This window comes from Anoplopoma fimbria, chromosome 10, assembly GCF_027596085.1.
Source record: "Anoplopoma fimbria isolate UVic2021 breed Golden Eagle Sablefish chromosome 10, Afim_UVic_2022, whole genome shotgun sequence".
Lineage (NCBI taxonomy): Eukaryota > Metazoa > Chordata > Actinopteri > Perciformes > Anoplopomatidae > Anoplopoma > Anoplopoma fimbria.
This window is the reverse complement of record NC_072458.1, coordinates 11,613,500-11,629,376: the sequence shown is the minus strand read 5'-3', so window position 1 is coordinate 11,629,376 and position 15,877 is coordinate 11,613,500. Positions and strand designations below refer to the sequence as shown.

General features: G+C 40.2%; 2 protein-coding genes across 2 annotated transcripts; one reads left to right on the top strand and one right to left on the bottom strand.

Annotated features, from left to right (window-relative positions):
- Positions 1-765: 765 nt before the first annotated feature.
- Positions 766-4,193, top strand: olah (oleoyl-ACP hydrolase). Its single transcript, XM_054605885.1, has 7 exons — positions 766-1,067; positions 1,164-1,294; positions 1,535-1,673; positions 1,806-1,905; positions 2,756-2,925; positions 3,012-3,094; positions 3,576-4,193. The coding sequence occupies exons 1-7, from the start codon at positions 1,045-1,047 to the stop codon at positions 3,716-3,718; spliced, it is 789 nt and encodes a 262-aa protein (XP_054461860.1). The 5' UTR covers positions 766-1,044; the 3' UTR covers positions 3,719-4,193.
- A 701-nt stretch (positions 4,194-4,894) lies between these two features.
- On the bottom strand, positions 4,895-14,214 carry LOC129097143 (sodium/hydrogen exchanger 3-like). Its single transcript, XM_054605884.1, is given in 17 exon segments — positions 4,895-5,139; positions 5,142-5,273; positions 6,064-6,156; positions 6,249-6,303; positions 6,473-6,646; positions 7,131-7,257; positions 7,703-7,848; positions 7,965-8,094; positions 8,183-8,253; positions 8,347-8,436; positions 8,552-8,754; positions 8,850-9,070; positions 9,187-9,364; positions 9,529-9,607; positions 10,931-11,091; positions 11,663-11,965; positions 13,590-14,214. Coding segments are annotated over 17 exon segments (2,604 nt in total). The 5' UTR covers positions 13,870-14,214; the 3' UTR covers positions 4,895-4,978.
- Positions 14,215-15,877: the final 1,663 nt, after the last annotated feature.

Sequence of the window (15,877 nt, the reverse complement as noted above, 5' to 3'; positions counted from 1 at the left end):
GTAAAATATTTAAAAAATCCAACCATTGAAATTAAGATATGTTCCCTTGCAACTGCTCACAGGTTGAAGACCTCATCGGGTGGTGATCAACACAACAAAACACAGTTTTTTCCTTCTTTTGTGAATATTTTTAGAGGCCATATTTAAAGCAAAAACCTCAGACAAATAAACACAATTTCGTGCAGCAGAAATATATATTTGTTTCTGCTTTCCAGTTCTGCGTACTCTCGAACCCTAAGATTGGGAAACAGATCAAACTCTTCATAGGGACACAAAATAAAATACTGCTTATATCATAACAATAGCACAAGATAATACAAATGATGATATACAATCCTGTCAAAGGGCCATTCTGCACTTTAAGTACTGACTTTTGACACTTTAAGAACATGTTTCTGATGATTCCCTGCTTCTGAAAGCTTTTACTTGAATCTGAATGCAGGACTTTTAACTTAATATTTTTACACATTTGTATTTGTACATTTACTTAATCTAAGGAGTTTTTTTTGCTGCATTTACACTTAAAAAATATCCCTATCACTGTAAAATGAAAATTTGACAGGGACGATTGTGGAATTTCCGGTAATGCCCTTTTTAACTTCGTCTAACTTGATGAAGTTGTCGCTCCCCCTCCTCCTCCTCCTCCTCCCCCCCCCCTCCTCCCCCTCCTCCTCCTCCTCCTCCCCCTCCTCTTCTCCTCCACCGAGGGAAATCCGTCAGGAAATACCAACTGTAGAAAACAACGTCACTTCCGAGAAACTTTTTTTCTCAACTACGTTATGTTTCGAAATAACAGCTTGTATTGCGGGTATTGTTGGTTTCCATCCTGTCCTTTTCATCCATTTACCATAAGATATATCTTTTTACAAAATATAGCAGGGTAAACCTACCGTTTCTTTCTGCACATACACACTCCACACTGTAGATGTCTCCAGAATCCATAGATAATATTTTTTACAGCTCCGCGGATAAACCATAGAAGAAAAATAACCAGGAAATGTTACACTTCATGAGGAATCACCACTGTTTTCCTGGGAGAAGCTGATGGAGCTGCCAGCAGCAAACAGGTGTGACTTAACACTCTTATAATAACCCCTGAATGTAGGAGCATGAACTGCAGTCCCAGCTGATGTGAATCAGTCCTGGCTCTTATTTTAAATTAGAATGGAAAAGGTGATCAGCTGTTTCAAGAAGAGCCCAGATGCTGTGGCCAGGCTGATATGTTTCCCCTGGGCAGGTGGAGGCTCCATACACTATGCACGCTGGGGAAACGTCCTCAACAGCTCCATTGAAGGTAACACGCCATGTTCAAGTGCTGCACTTTGCCCTGTTTATCTATACTGTTTGGCTCTATGTTAACAATGTCTCACATGTTTGTAAATAATACAAATGTAGTCTAAAAAAATCAGCTAAAAAGGGACATTTTAGGATATTAAATTGGAAGAGAAGACAACACACAAAACCAACCTGTTACAATATGATTGTATTGCTATTTGAAATGTTTTGTTACACCTTTCGTTCTTGTCACTGTCAGTGTTTGCTGTCAAGCTCCCGGGCAGAGAGAGTCGAGCCAAAGAACCCTTCTTTCAGAACATGCAGCAGATTGTGGACGAGGTTGTTGGTGTGTTGTTACCGGTGCTGAAAGAGAAGCCGTTTGCTCTGTTTGGACACAGGTATGATGTTAAAAAGGGGCTTCATAAGTAACATCATATCTGTCATGACAACCTGCCCTGTTGATTTTTTAATTCAACCACTTACTACATCAGTTTTCTGTTAATGTTTACTTTTCCCTGATCTGTTTCTAGTTTTGGTGCCTTCACTAGTTTCGCCGTGGCAGATGCTCTGAAGAGACTGCACAACCTTGAACCAGTTCACATCTTCCTGTCAGGTGCCTCTGCACCGTATGTGAGTTTATTTATTACATTTAACTGTATTTGGGCCCGGAATATCTACTCAGCATCAATTAGTATCTGTATATGTATCCCAGGAGGATTGGAGTCTCTGCAAACTATGTCAGTTAAGTGTACCAATGTCCAGATCTCAGTTTAGATTTGGAAGCCTGATAGATTGATAGTAACAGATTTCAGAGAGTGTCAGCACAACAACGAAGGCTTTTAATTAACCTACACAGTATCAAATCATAACCATAATATTTTCACTTCCAAAGATTTTGTTTTCAAATTTGCTGCGGTTCAAAATAAAAACAAAAAATCCCCTATGATGCTCTGCAAGCTTATTAAAAAAAATCAAAGACCAAACAATTAAAAGCTGCATTGTGAGGACGCAAATCTGCATGATTTAAATCATTTAGAAAATGTATTTAAGTGAGGTTAATCAATCAGTGCAGTTTGATGTGTACAAAGTAAATCACCGCCTAGAGAAAAATAAGGACATTTTAATAAATTTATAAATGTAATCATCACGCAGCCATCCATGCCAAGATCCAGCCATCAGTTTTCCGCTTCAGGGTTGTAGTTGATTTAAAAAAAAAAAACAAAAAACGTCTTCCTTACAATAAATATCTTTGGTAATTTATTGAAGAAAATGTTCACAGACATTGTCAGACACCATAAAGTCACTAATGACAGGTGCATAGGACTAAAATTGGATTAGATTATTACTCGATGGAGGTCTACGGACCAAAACATCTGGTTCCTTCTATATAAACACATCTGTATACACTTATAGTTTAGACACTAATTGAAGACACTCTAACTGACGACCAACCTCTAATCTGTTGCCTTTTGTCTTTCAGTCAGAGACACGTATTAAAACCCCAAAGAGAAGCGAGCTGTCCGATGACGATTTCCTCAAGTGGTTGATTTCCATCGGAGGAACTCCTCCTGAGCTGCTGGCAAATCCTGAAGTCCTGAAGTTGTTCCTACCGGCCCTGAAGGCCGACCTACACATCGTAGAGAACTACAGGTAGTTACAATTGAACCATTACATTTGAAATGATCTGATTCAGGACGAGTGTTTTGTAGTGAGCTAAGCTTCTGACTCTGCTGCAGTTGCAACAAGCCGGAGGGTCCGCTGCTCTCCTGCCCCGTCACATGTTTTGATGGAAAGGAGGACATTCCTCACGACTTACAAGGTCAGTCCTCTCGTGTCCTGCAGCGATCACACACTCACTCTGCCTTATAGAGAGGGATCATGTAGGTTTCTGGATGCTGGATATCAGAAATCATGGAACATTTGCAGTGTTCATTCATGTGTATGTGCAAGCTGCAAATCTTGCTACTTATTTTAAAATTATTAAAATATATAATGGGTAAGTTTTATTTTCCATCAGATGTTATGCATTATCTGTGTTCCAGTGAATCTTATTTTGTCAAGTGTGTTTTATTCCTCATTTTATTTGACCAATTTTCATGTGTTAAGCTGCATTTTTTTGTATGAGAGTAATATAAAAATAAAGTGTATTATTATTGGTATTATACATATTATGATTATGTGTTAATATTATTATTATATATTTGTACAAGGCTGTATGTGCCCTCTGTGTTTGCAGAAGACGATGAATCGGTGTGAGTTGTCTCCCTGTTCATCTTTTTTTTTTTTTTTTTTTTCAACAGCTTGGAAGAGCATCACATCTGGAGATTTCACCGTCAGGATGCTCGATGGATCTCACTTTTACCTGAAAGAGTCTGGAAATGAAAAAACGATATTAGACTACATCACAAAGCAGGTGGAAACATCAGAAATGGCCTATTTATAAAGATTTTTTTATTTTTTTTATTAATTCATTGTGATGGAAATCAAATGTGCATACATTCCAGAAGTGTAACATTGTGTAGCAAATTTTGATATTAAAAAGTAATTCATTTCAGTTTGATTGTTGATATATCAATGATATGGCAGCAACCAAGAATTATTAAATCAATGATTAACCTGGTGGTTATTTTAAAGAAATTAATAGGTTAGTTTGTGAAATAGAAAATAGTCAGAAGATAAAGAAAAATCACCATAAGTTCCAAATGCTGAATGTGACACCTCTTTTGAACATTCACTTTTTTAATGACCTTACCTTAAGGTGTTGGGTACACCTCACACATTAATTAACATCAGTTTGATGTATGTGTGCCACATTCACCTAAAATACTCTTTTTAATCTGCAGTAATAATATATAAGTACATTTGAAAATAAAATCAAAGCAGCCCCTGTTTGACACATGAATTCATAAATAATTATTAATGATCAAAGTACCTGTGGTTTGTTTTTATTACAAAGACTAATTAATGAAATAACTAACCATTTCACTCCACAAAGACCTTTTCTTCCATTTTTATTTTAAATCCATATTTAAATGCACACAGTTTAAAAGCAGTCAGTCAAATGTTCATTTTCTGAGGAACATAAAGTATAGGAACCCATTTGAGATGGCCGACATGTCCGCACAATACCAACCTTCATTCTTAAAGAAATATAATATGTCTTTATTGTACATGTGACATTTTAATATTTAACCTTGAGTACTGCTGTACCAAATGAGAAAAAACACACACAAAATGTAACATTCAGATTATAGAGCTGGAATTATTTTCATGTCACTCTCGATTAAATGTCTTATCTTTATGAACAACACAATTTATAAATATCTACATTCTTTCTGCATCACATTCAGGGATAAGATACTCCATAGGGACAGACTTGCAATGTTTGACTGGTTTACTGAGAACCAGAGGGGCAAATATGACAATGTTCAACATGTGCTGGTAAATAAGATGCCCAGCCATGTTTTAAGTGCAGCCTTCCTTTGCTCAGTGAAGGGTGAAGCTAGAGCAACAAGAGGATCTGAGCAGAAGGGCACAAAGGTTGTGGGACTGTGAATGTTTGGTCTCGAGACTCTGGAGTGAGGTAAAGCAATGGCACGGAAAAGAAAACATTCCCTAGTCAATATTTTGAGAGCGGACGCTGCAAAGTCTGAGGTCGGGGTTAAATGGAGGCGGAGGAGGGGTGGGGATGCTGCTACATGTGCTACATGTGCCGACTGTCTCCTTGCGAGTGAGGCGGCGGCGGTGGAGGCGGCAGCTCATCGTCCCTCTGCTGCGCGGTGGGGGCGTCGGCCTGTGCGAAGGAGTCGTTGGAGCGAGTGCTGATGCGGAGGGGGGCCAGGCGGCGCAGGTCTCCGGGGTCCACGGCAGCCTCAGCTGGGCCCGCTGAGACGGAGCCACCGTGTCGCCGTCGAGCTCGGCCTCCGCTAGCCACGGGGGGATCTGCACCGGTGCCATGGGGTCCAGGTCCGGCATGAAGGCTGGATTCTCAATGCCAGCTGCAGGAAAGGAGAGAAACTGAGTTAGATATGACGGGGTGTGAGGGTTGGAGACATCGGTGGAAAGTAATAGGTACATTCATTAAGGGCTACTCCACCACAATTCAGAGGCAAATATTTTACACTTTAATCCACCACGTTTATCTGACATCTATAGTTACTTTCTGATTAACATTTTACATTAAGTAGAATAGATTTTAAGAGAAGAAAATAAACTTTTTGGGCTTGTGCCTATATGAATACTACACTACAGTGTCTAGCTGGTGCCTATTGTCACATTTCAGACGCCTTTGAGTTTAAGAAGTTCAAGCAAAGAGTGATTTCCCCCTAAACTTGTGAAATGGATTCATTTAAATAACTTTTTTAGGACTTAAGAGGCAAAAATAAAAATTCTGTGTTTCAAGAAAATCAGCAAATCCAAAGAAAAAGTCAAAAGAATGATAAAGTGTGTAGCAGAACTCTTTTTCTTCCGATCTGACCATTATGAGGGGCCAGACCCCTAGTTTTGGAACCACTAGACTAAAATACCCAGCTGTATATAAGGTATTTAAATCTAGCTCCACCTCAAACAGCAACAACAGTAAGATGCTGCTTACACATTGAGGCATCAGTGTTCTAATAATGTAATAATGTACCAGTATATTTTGCGGATAATGCTTTTTTAACCTTTATTCACGTAGGGTTTTAAATGAAGGATTTTTACATGTCATGGATTTTTTGGGACTTTATCTGAAGGAAAGGATCAACCAATGGTTTAAGATAAGTGGACAAGATGGTGGATTTATTTTACCTCCTGCTCTGTAGGTGACCCTCATGGGGAAGGTGTATGAACCTCCTGATGCCTCAAAGCCAGAGGTGTTGTCTCCCTCTGAGAACTCAAAATCTAAAAAACAAAATAAGAGATTAGTTATTAAAAGAACTTGGACAAATCAGGGCTTATGTATATATTTTCAAAACTGAAAGACAGGTACTAACCTTCATCACCAGAATAGTAGCTTTTACTTTTGTCCTTTGAATTTCCATTTGGCATCTGCAGGTGGTAGAAGTTTATTTTCAGATTACATCTTAAACAAAGTGTGAAAAGCTAACCTGTAATACACATGATTAGACTGTTAGGGCTGGGTATTATCTGCAAATGCTGGTTCTAGTGCATACAGTTCAATGTATGTTTCCGCTGTAGACTGTCTAATAAAAATTACCTTTTGCTGCTGGTCCTTCTTCGTGTGCTTGCTTATCGTCTTTGGTGGAGCAACGCCCATCTTTCCAGACTTAAAGGACTCCAAACGATTCCTCATGGTCCTCTGGAAGATCTCCTGCACTTCGTTATCATCCTTGTTGACATCGAAATGGCTCCGGCTGTATCTGTGTCGGTGCTAGATGCCAGAACACAAGAAACGCATTTGAAAGAGTCAGAATGAGAGTTCAAGAGCAGATTTTTCGAGACAAAGAGGACAAGTAACTAGTTGCTCATCCAGAAAGTTTATCATAAGTTTCTTAATGAGATACACACACACACACACACACACACACACACACACACACACACACACACACACACACACACACACACACACACACACACACACACACACACACACACACACACACCTGGTTCTGCCAAGTGAAGCCGATGGGGAAGTGTCTTGCATTACAAACGGAGGGTGAAGGGTTTCAAAGAAATGGCCAATTGGGAGGCAGGTGGCATTTTATAAAACATGCCATTGTGTTGTATTATGGGAAATGTAGGATATAGTATTCAGGCATAGTTGGGACTAGGCTGCATTCATTTTGATTTATTCAAGTGCAAAGCAATGCTTTAAATACAGAGCGTATAGAGAGTTGACTGAAAATGCTGACCTGTTTCCTGCCCTTGTACAGATGCTGCTGCAGCAGGTGGTGAGTGTTGATGTCCTCTGTTTCCCTCACTCCCTTCATGGTCTGCTCGTGCATTTCCAGGCTCACTGATGGCACAGGGTCTATTCTACTGCAGGGGGGAAAGCATCTCAAAGCACAGCTCTGATATCGGCTTCTCATACAAAATGTGTTGGAGAATTGGAGCTAAATGATCATTTCTACTATTTTGGTTTGGTGTTTGTGAGGGAAAAACATGCTGTGACTGCTTGTGGTCACCAGGGAGCAGTGTCTGGGCAGATCTAATGCTAGATGTTCAATCAAAATAGTAGATCAACCCTTGTTTTCAACTTTTAAATAGTCCAATTTGGGGATTTTTTCCTGTTCCTGTGCGAGGCCCCGGGACAGAGGAAGTCCTACGATTTGTGTTTTTGGGCTATACAAATAAATTGAAAATTAATATCTCAAATAAAAATAATGAAAGGAGTTGGGGAGTTTCTTTTGTTATTGTTTGCTTGTATTTTCAAACTACCTTTTCCTTTGATTGCGGTGTGAATCAGTTAAGAAAGTTTGCTCACCTCATCGAGGACATTCCACTGTAATCGTCCGACGTGTCGGCCGTGATGTCGGGCATGACGTCTGAGCAGTCATCGGCGAACTTCTTCTTGAAGTTGACGAACGCGGTCTCATTGCGAACAAACTCCAAAGAGCCTCTGCGTTCGCCCTGCAACATGGAGACCAGAGGAGTTCCTTTACAGACGGCCACAGAACAGCACAGACCCTCTGCTTCCCTTCCACTTGCTCAAACATACTTGAAACATACTTAGCACCATCCCTCACCTCAGCCACGTAGCTCATTGCATCCTTGAGGTTCAGCTGATGGAAGACGTTGAAGACGTAGTCGCGGTTCTTCCTCGCTGACGACTTCATCAGAATTTTTGACATCCACTTCTCCTCAAAGTGATTCCACCTTCAAAGTGAGCGAAGAGAGAATTGGAGCTTCATTCAAAACAGTTTAAATTGTTCTAGTTAAACTGTTTTGAGATATCTCTACATACTTGTCCCTCATGTAGTTATGTCCTATTTGTCCAGATATATCTTCTATGGCAACAAGCATGTGATCAAACACCTAAACAACAACGACAGAGATTCTGTTATATTTGCCTGGTAATCTATGGTTCTTGCTGTTGTGTTTGTAAGAAGTGATTATTTCCAGCTTTACCTTGTTCTGCAATTTTTCTATCAGTGTGATATCCGCCACTGCAGCTCTTTTTACTTTAAGCCAGTTGACCAGAGGTTTCATTGTTACTCCCTGCAGCAGAAAGAGATTCTTAAGAAAGCTATTATGCGTTTTGTGTAAGAAAGCTACTAATACAAATGCACCAATATACTGTTTTAGCTCTGGAACAAGACAGAGAGGTGGTTACCTGAAGAATGACAGTAAAGTACACTACAATGAGAGTGGTGCAGATCATCAGATTCTTCTCCCCTATCTTGCTCTCATCCAGCATCGCAGCCAGACCGTATGCGACAGCCCCTCGCAGGCCACCGTAGCTCATAATCACCTGATCTATAAACTCCACGGGGACCAGCCTGAACTTGTTCAGGATCCAGGTGAGGAAAAAGACACCTGGAGTACAAGAAACAAAGCCTGTTTAGTGACCTCTGACATCAGACGGCGTACCGTTTGCGTTTAAAACCAACAGCGTAAGATGAGAATCTCACCGATAATTCTGTACACAAAGATGAAGAGGAGCGTGAGGAGGATGAAGCCTGTGTTCCACACCCAGATCTCCTTATCAATGGCCGAGATGCCGAGGAACACGAAGATGATGGTTTCTGATCCATTGGCGAGAACCTTCATGACATATCGGACTGTGGCGACGGACTTCTCGTCCATGTTTGCGTTGATGTACTTCTGGCAGCACATGCCACAGAAGACGATCCTACAGAACAAAAGCCACAGCGAGGACTCTTATTCCGCGGAACATGTTTATGGCTTTCATTTTATAATACATATAAAATACTTAAACAAATGAGATGTTTTTCATGGGTTACTCACGATAGGATGGCAGACAGGGAGAGCATCTCAGCAGTCAGGTAGGCGAGGTATCCCAAGACAAAGACAAACGCCGGCTCAATGATCTGGATGTTTTTAGTGCACCTGGTCAGGAGAGAGATCAGCAGGCCGAAGATAAAGCCCACGAGGGAACCACCAAACGCCACCACAAAGAAGGAAACTTTGGAAAGAGAGGAGACACGTGTTTATAAAAGTTGTGTTCATGTTATCTAGCATAATCAACACTTTGTCCATATGTAGAATCTCGTTAGCCAGGCAAGACAACCTATACAAACACATGTTACATTCCTCGCTGTTAATGTGTTAATGAATGTCAGTCCTTACTGATTCCTTTAATGATCTCCACAGCATCAATTCCAGATCCTCCCAGTGACACGAACGCATCAAATACATTGAAGAGCACCTAAGAGAAGAAGAAGAAAAATCTTTTTTTTTAATCTTTTGGAGGTAGAATAATTACTGGCCTGATCCACATCTGTTCATTTTCAAATGCTTTGTTCCAGAGGAGTAGACATAAGTTACATGAAGAGGCAAATTTGATGACTTTAGACTTGACTGACAAAATAAAAAAAACATGCAACTCGACTTGGACTTCAACGCCAGCGACTTGTGACTTCATTTGAACTTGAGCCTTTTGTCTTGAATATATTTGATACCTTCCTCCAAACCCAAAGATTAAAATGTATGTTATTTAAAAAGCGTATCACGAATCAATTAATTTCCCTCCATTTGCTGAATCTACAAAGACTTGAGACTTATTGTGACTTGCAAAACAAAATCCCTGTCCCACCTATGCTTTCTTCTTATTCTTGTAATTATTCCTTTTCTGCAGCTCCAATAATGATATACAATATATGAATCGCCTGTCACAAGGCTCAATATACAGTGTATTAGAATCTCTGCTATGCAGATGAATATACTTAACTCTTTGTTTACAAAACATATATTTTTAATTTACCTCCACCTTTTTTAAACATATTTAAGAAAAGTGTTTCTTTCACTCCCGTCTGTTAAATAATTACAGCATTGAATCCTCACATGTATATCGATATATATTCATATATATCGATATATCATATATTCATGATGATGTGTGACGTGTCATAACAGCTGATATATAAAGGTTTGTTTACACTCCTTCTCTATAAATAAGGAAAAAAGGTTATCTGGGGTCAAAACATTGTCATGTCCGTGTAGAATGAAAGATGAACTGGGAACGAAACAGTGTGCAGCTATTTTTTCTGTATTTCGGTGCAGATTATTGACACCCAGCACCTGCAAAAAAAGTGTGAATGTGCGTGCAACCTTTAATGATTACCACATTAAAAGTTAACGTTTTGACAGTGCAATGCTTTTTTCAATAAGCCTTAGAGAGGTCAGACTCATTCGAAAGGTGTGGAAAGTTGAAAGTAACACATTTTCTCCCTCTCAGTCCTCACTGTGGTGTCGGGAATGAATAGAATGGAATTTAATGATTCATAACACACGCAAGCAATCTTTCTTATTAGATTAACATCTTCAAAGAGCTTTTTTTATTGACCAATGAGGGATAAAGTTCAAGCAAGGTGACAAGACCTCAGTCAGGGTAATGGTCCTCATATTGAAGTGCACAATGTTTGCATTCTTTGTACTTCATGTCTTGGAAGTGTACTTTTCCATGATGGATGTCTCAAACAAACTGTTCTGTAACATGAAAACAAAAAACAACACATTGTAGCGTACGAACCACTGTCACGCCGTCGTTGAGCAGCGACTCTCCAAACACCATGATGAAGAGGACCTCATTGACGTGGACTTGCTCAAACACGGCGATGACGGCCACAGGGTCCACAGCCGCAATCAGACTGCCGAAGAGAAGGTACTGCAGCAGGCCGATGTCCAGCTCACCTACAGCACCGCACACAGGGCACAAGGTTACGCACTAAGTTTGGCTTTATTTAAAGAGTAACCAATCCCCCATTTATATATTATATAAATATGCATAGTGACTGCCCTTTTCTGGTTAAAACCAGGCTATTGAAAGTGCATCTTCTATTAACTGACAAGGTGATGTATATGGAACCAGCTATCAGCACCATCCAACCCCCCCTTAGGATGATGATTCTCTGGCGAGCTCTGAAGTTATAAGGAGTGTCTTTTTTATTTCTAAGCAGATTTATGGACAATATATGCGATGAACACTGGAGATAATAATATCCCTTTCTCACTGGAAAGTGTAAGTCACACTGAATCTAAAATATGTGTAATGTGACTGTGTTCAGAGAAGGAGTGCTTTTTTTAACAAACACAGCTGGCCGGATCAGAGGACAAAGTACAATAACTAGAGAGATAAACTACAGAAAAAATCAACAGGAAAAAACTACAAATTTGCTCTCAAAATGTCTGTGCTTAAGCTTTTGAGGTCCATTAATCTGAACATCCCAGAATGATCCTTTCTGCTGAAATGAAAGTCTCTTACCCATGGCTCCTCCCTGGTGACACCCCCATAGCGATAGCCCCACGCTGGCGGCGTTCCAGCAGGTCCCGATGACGGCGTACACCAAGATGGCCCCCATGTTGCTGAAGAAGAGCTTGTTTGGCATAGAGTAGCCCGTATCCAGGATGATTTGAGGCAACAGGTAGAAGAAGAACACCGTTGGGGTCAGCTTGAAGGTCTGCACCTTGTCTGCCCCCCAAATGATCCCCCCCAGAATGAAGCCGAAGCAGATGAGCAAGGCGCTCTCTGGGATCACAGTGGTCACATGGTGGTTGGCCTCGATGACTAAGAGAAGAAGAGACGTTTTATTTTTTATTTATCAATAACAAATACAATTTATTGTGAGGCTTTCTGTGGGTTCCCACATAAGAACCAACAAGAGAAGATTCATAATAACCAATGACAAGAATGTATTTTCCTAGGGCCCATGTTTAATTTTGGGTCTTTGGGCTGACAAAGTTTAAAACTCATTGCATCATAACAAAACCATAAAACTTCAACTTTGTGAGGTTGCAAAATTTGCAAATGATTAACCGATGGCTCGATGAGAAAGTTCCACTTTTTGTTCTGGGCATATGATTAACCGGCATTGTGACGCATCTGAAGGTTTATTAATCTCTCTGCGTAACTAAAGACAGACTTTTGCTTACGGTTACTTGACTTAATGGCCGGACAAAGTGTCGCTTAAGTTTATTTTATTATCAAACCTACTGAAGCGTTAGAATAGACCCATTTCTAATTGTTGATTTCTCCTTGCAGCCCACGGGGCCTTAACTTTTGCTGTGTGGATATGTTCCATTCAAAAGTGGTTTAAGATTAAATTCAGAGGACTTTAGATGAAGGTCTGTTATGCTTCAATGCTGTTTATATTTGTGTATGAAAAGTGGATAGAAGCTGAGAAAGCAAGTAGAGGATCAGTGTAGCGGGTTGATGTCATGCATCTTTTTTTTTCACTTCTTTCAGCATACAAGTTTTCTGGTATTTAATAGGATCAAATAATAAACAATGAAGTGATTATAAAAGGTCAAAAAACCTCTTGATAAACTGTGGGACTTCTGATGCTGTACAAACCTGCATAATAACAAAATAAACTCTTGTGTTCTTGGGAACGGCATGCTGATAACAAACTGCTGTTCACTGCTGCCGGATGTGACACTGTTTGTTACAATATTGGTTGCATATCGTGGTGCAATTAAACAAAAAATCTCGCTTTCCCAAAATATACTTTCTCACCGTTGAAAGCCCTTATGGAGTCGTTTGCTTATGTTGCCAGCATTTTCAGTCAAATTTGATCAAAGCACACACACACACACACACACACACACACACACACACACACACACACACACACACACACACACACACACACACACACACACACACACCTATAGTCCTGCTTAAGCACATCAGATGAGATTTTGGTTTTGATTTAAATAATGTGGATGTGTTGTTATTGTTTTTTCCAATCTTCTTAAATTTCATCTCATTAAGAAACACTGAGGTTGAAACAACATTTTCAGGGGCCTTTTACAAACATTTTAGTTTTAACTTTTAAGTTAAAAGGAGTAATTCATTCATTCATATGCAAACATGTGAAAGATCAAAGTCAGTCAGTGAGTGTGGCAACAGGATTACATTGTAATCATTCGACATTGTAGGTTAAAAATAGCTCAACATTATCTTGTTGGACGGAGGAATCTGTCCGACTGCAACATCCAAACTATGCGTGACATAACTCTGAGTCTGACCGGCTGACGCTTTGCTATTTTCTTAACTTCTTCTCTCATCTCACAAGATCAATAGTCATATGAGTTGAGAAACTAGTGGTAACCAGTGACTGGTAATCCATTTATACAAGTCTACATCATAAAAAAATAAATATTCTAGCACATTCTAGTTTGTTACATACCCAATTTGGCCAAAAAAGCCACCAATATCCATAATGCAACTAGATAAGGAGCCTCCACATGGTGCCATTTGAAGGTCACAACGGGTATTCCTGTGATGACGCTGGAGCCATGGCCGTGTTCCGTCTGACTCAAGTTGGATTTGGACTCAGATGGCGTCTCCAGACGGGAGTCTTGATGCGTCGGCGCCACGTCCCCGTTCACGGTCGTGATCCCGGATGTGAGGCAGATCAGTAACACCGACCCCAACAGCCAGAGGTGTGCATATCCGCGGTGTTGCATTTGATGAAAGCGATGCACAAAATAGAGCGAGCCGGGGAAAAAAAGTCCTCTATCTCAGATGTCGAGGGGGTGAACTGTCTGTACCAAGGCCGGGCTGAAGAACCGGACAGTGTGTCACACCTCTTATCCCTCCTTTTTTTGTGGGTTTGTGCTTCCTTTGTCTTACTCACTCTTGCTTACTATAACTTATTATCTTTTCACTACTATTTTCCATCTAGTGCTGCATCTTTCTATCTCTGTCTACGACTTTGTATCCTCCCACGGTCAGCAGCGATGCAGTGAATTCAGAAGTGTGCAGAACCCCCGGACTCAGCCTTTTATATGTACATCTCCTCTGTGACCAAGGTTGCGTGCGTGTGTTTAGGATTAACGGATGTCCAAGAAAGGTCTCCGGTTATTCAGTCACGTTTGGAACGTTCACCATGTCATTACTGTTTGTGCAATCCGGTCTCTGAACGCATCAACTCAAGTTTGTCATGTGTGTGTCTGGGAGTGAGGGAGTCAGTGACGGAGCAGAGGTCATTTGATGTTGAACGACTACCTCAGCGTGTGTAGGAAACACTTCCACTGGCTTCGTCTTGCTAAGTTGTGCTTAGTAATGATTGACGCTGACGTTACTCAATCCTGGTTAAAGACTCCCTGTCCTTTAATGTGAGAGAGAGATGAGAAAGCTGTCCTCTAGCAGTGCTGGAATTAACTCCTACTACGATATAATGGGGATTTAAGTATTTTAATAAGATCATTTCTTTGTGTTGTCCGTAACCTTTTGACATGAATTTAGGGATACAGATTTGTAAAGGATAAATCCAAGTCCAAGAGCTCCATGCCAGAAACATGTTGAACTTAGTGATGTGATCCTGTCATTATGATGCACATGGGCAGTGTAGTTAATTTTGACTCAACCCTGCATACTCTGTCCCGGTGCAGGAAATTCTCACTAAAGCACCAAATGTGTATTCATCCGCTGCTGAAAATAAATCCCCATCTATTCCTGTTTGTATAACTTTGGCTAAAAACTACAGTGCCCAGCTGTTTAGAGGTAGTAAAGTCATGCATTCAAAACATTACCGAAAGGTAAATAAAGTCAGTATTATTAGCGTAACTATCTTAAAGTATGAAAAAGAAAAGTACTTATTGTGCAGTGAAAATGTTCCCTGTCAGTGTTTTACTATTATATTGATGTTTCTGAATTAATATAGTTGCTACATTATACAGTAGCTGGCCTCAAACTTAAACCTTCTAAAGTGGCCACAGCTCTGTGCACACGACCAGCAGCCACAAAGACAGGTGGACTAACTGAAGAGGTCATGTAGAGGTCGTTTTTAGACCGGGAGTTACGGTAGCTACATTTAAGGATTGCTATAGTAGTTATTGTTTGTCAGTCTGTTGTGAAAAATTGAAAATGTGAAATGTGTCATTTGTGACCCAGCAGACGCTTCCGTGTAACAAATGTATACACAATTACATTTTACTGTTGTGTTTTACGTATTCAGGTGATGCTATTTGGTTTGAGGAATGTCAAATGACTAAAGCAATACAATATACCTAAATTACAACATCACCAACCTCATAAGAGGATGAGCTGTTGGGAGTGATAAGGTCAGAGTCACTGACAGTGACAGTAAAATGTGAAAAATGTCTGTTACCTGAACATTTTGAGGAAAAAAATGAACCTAAACTTCTGAAATGTGGTATAATTTCTATTTGATTATACAAAAATGCATAAGAAGGAAGCTATCAAGCCCCTGGCAGATACATAAACCTGCAATCTTTTTGTCCATTGTCCTCCAATTAGAAGAGAGCAGAGGGACTTGACTTCAGTGAGGAGAATGAAAGAAAGCAAGCATGTTTCTGTTTGTATAACTTTGGCTAAAAACTACAGTGCCCAGCTGTTTAGAGGTAGGATTGTTGATCTTCTTCGAAAAAATGTTTGGAGGACAGCCTGATAGATTAAGCAACTTTTGGAGCTAGTGCTACTAGCTACTTTCATTGGGAAATAGCTAGCAAC

Excerpts from the sequence above, each read along its gene's own strand:
- olah (XM_054605885.1), top strand. The coding sequence starts at position 1,045 with ATGGAGCTGCCAGCAGCAAACAG. Across the intron at positions 1,068-1,163 it reads GAGCTGCCAGCAGCAAACAG|AATGGAAAAGGTGATCAGCT; the intron begins GTGTGACTTAAC and ends ATTTTAAATTAG. Across the intron at positions 1,906-2,755 it reads CAGGTGCCTCTGCACCGTAT|TCAGAGACACGTATTAAAAC; the intron begins GTGAGTTTATTT and ends TTTGTCTTTCAG.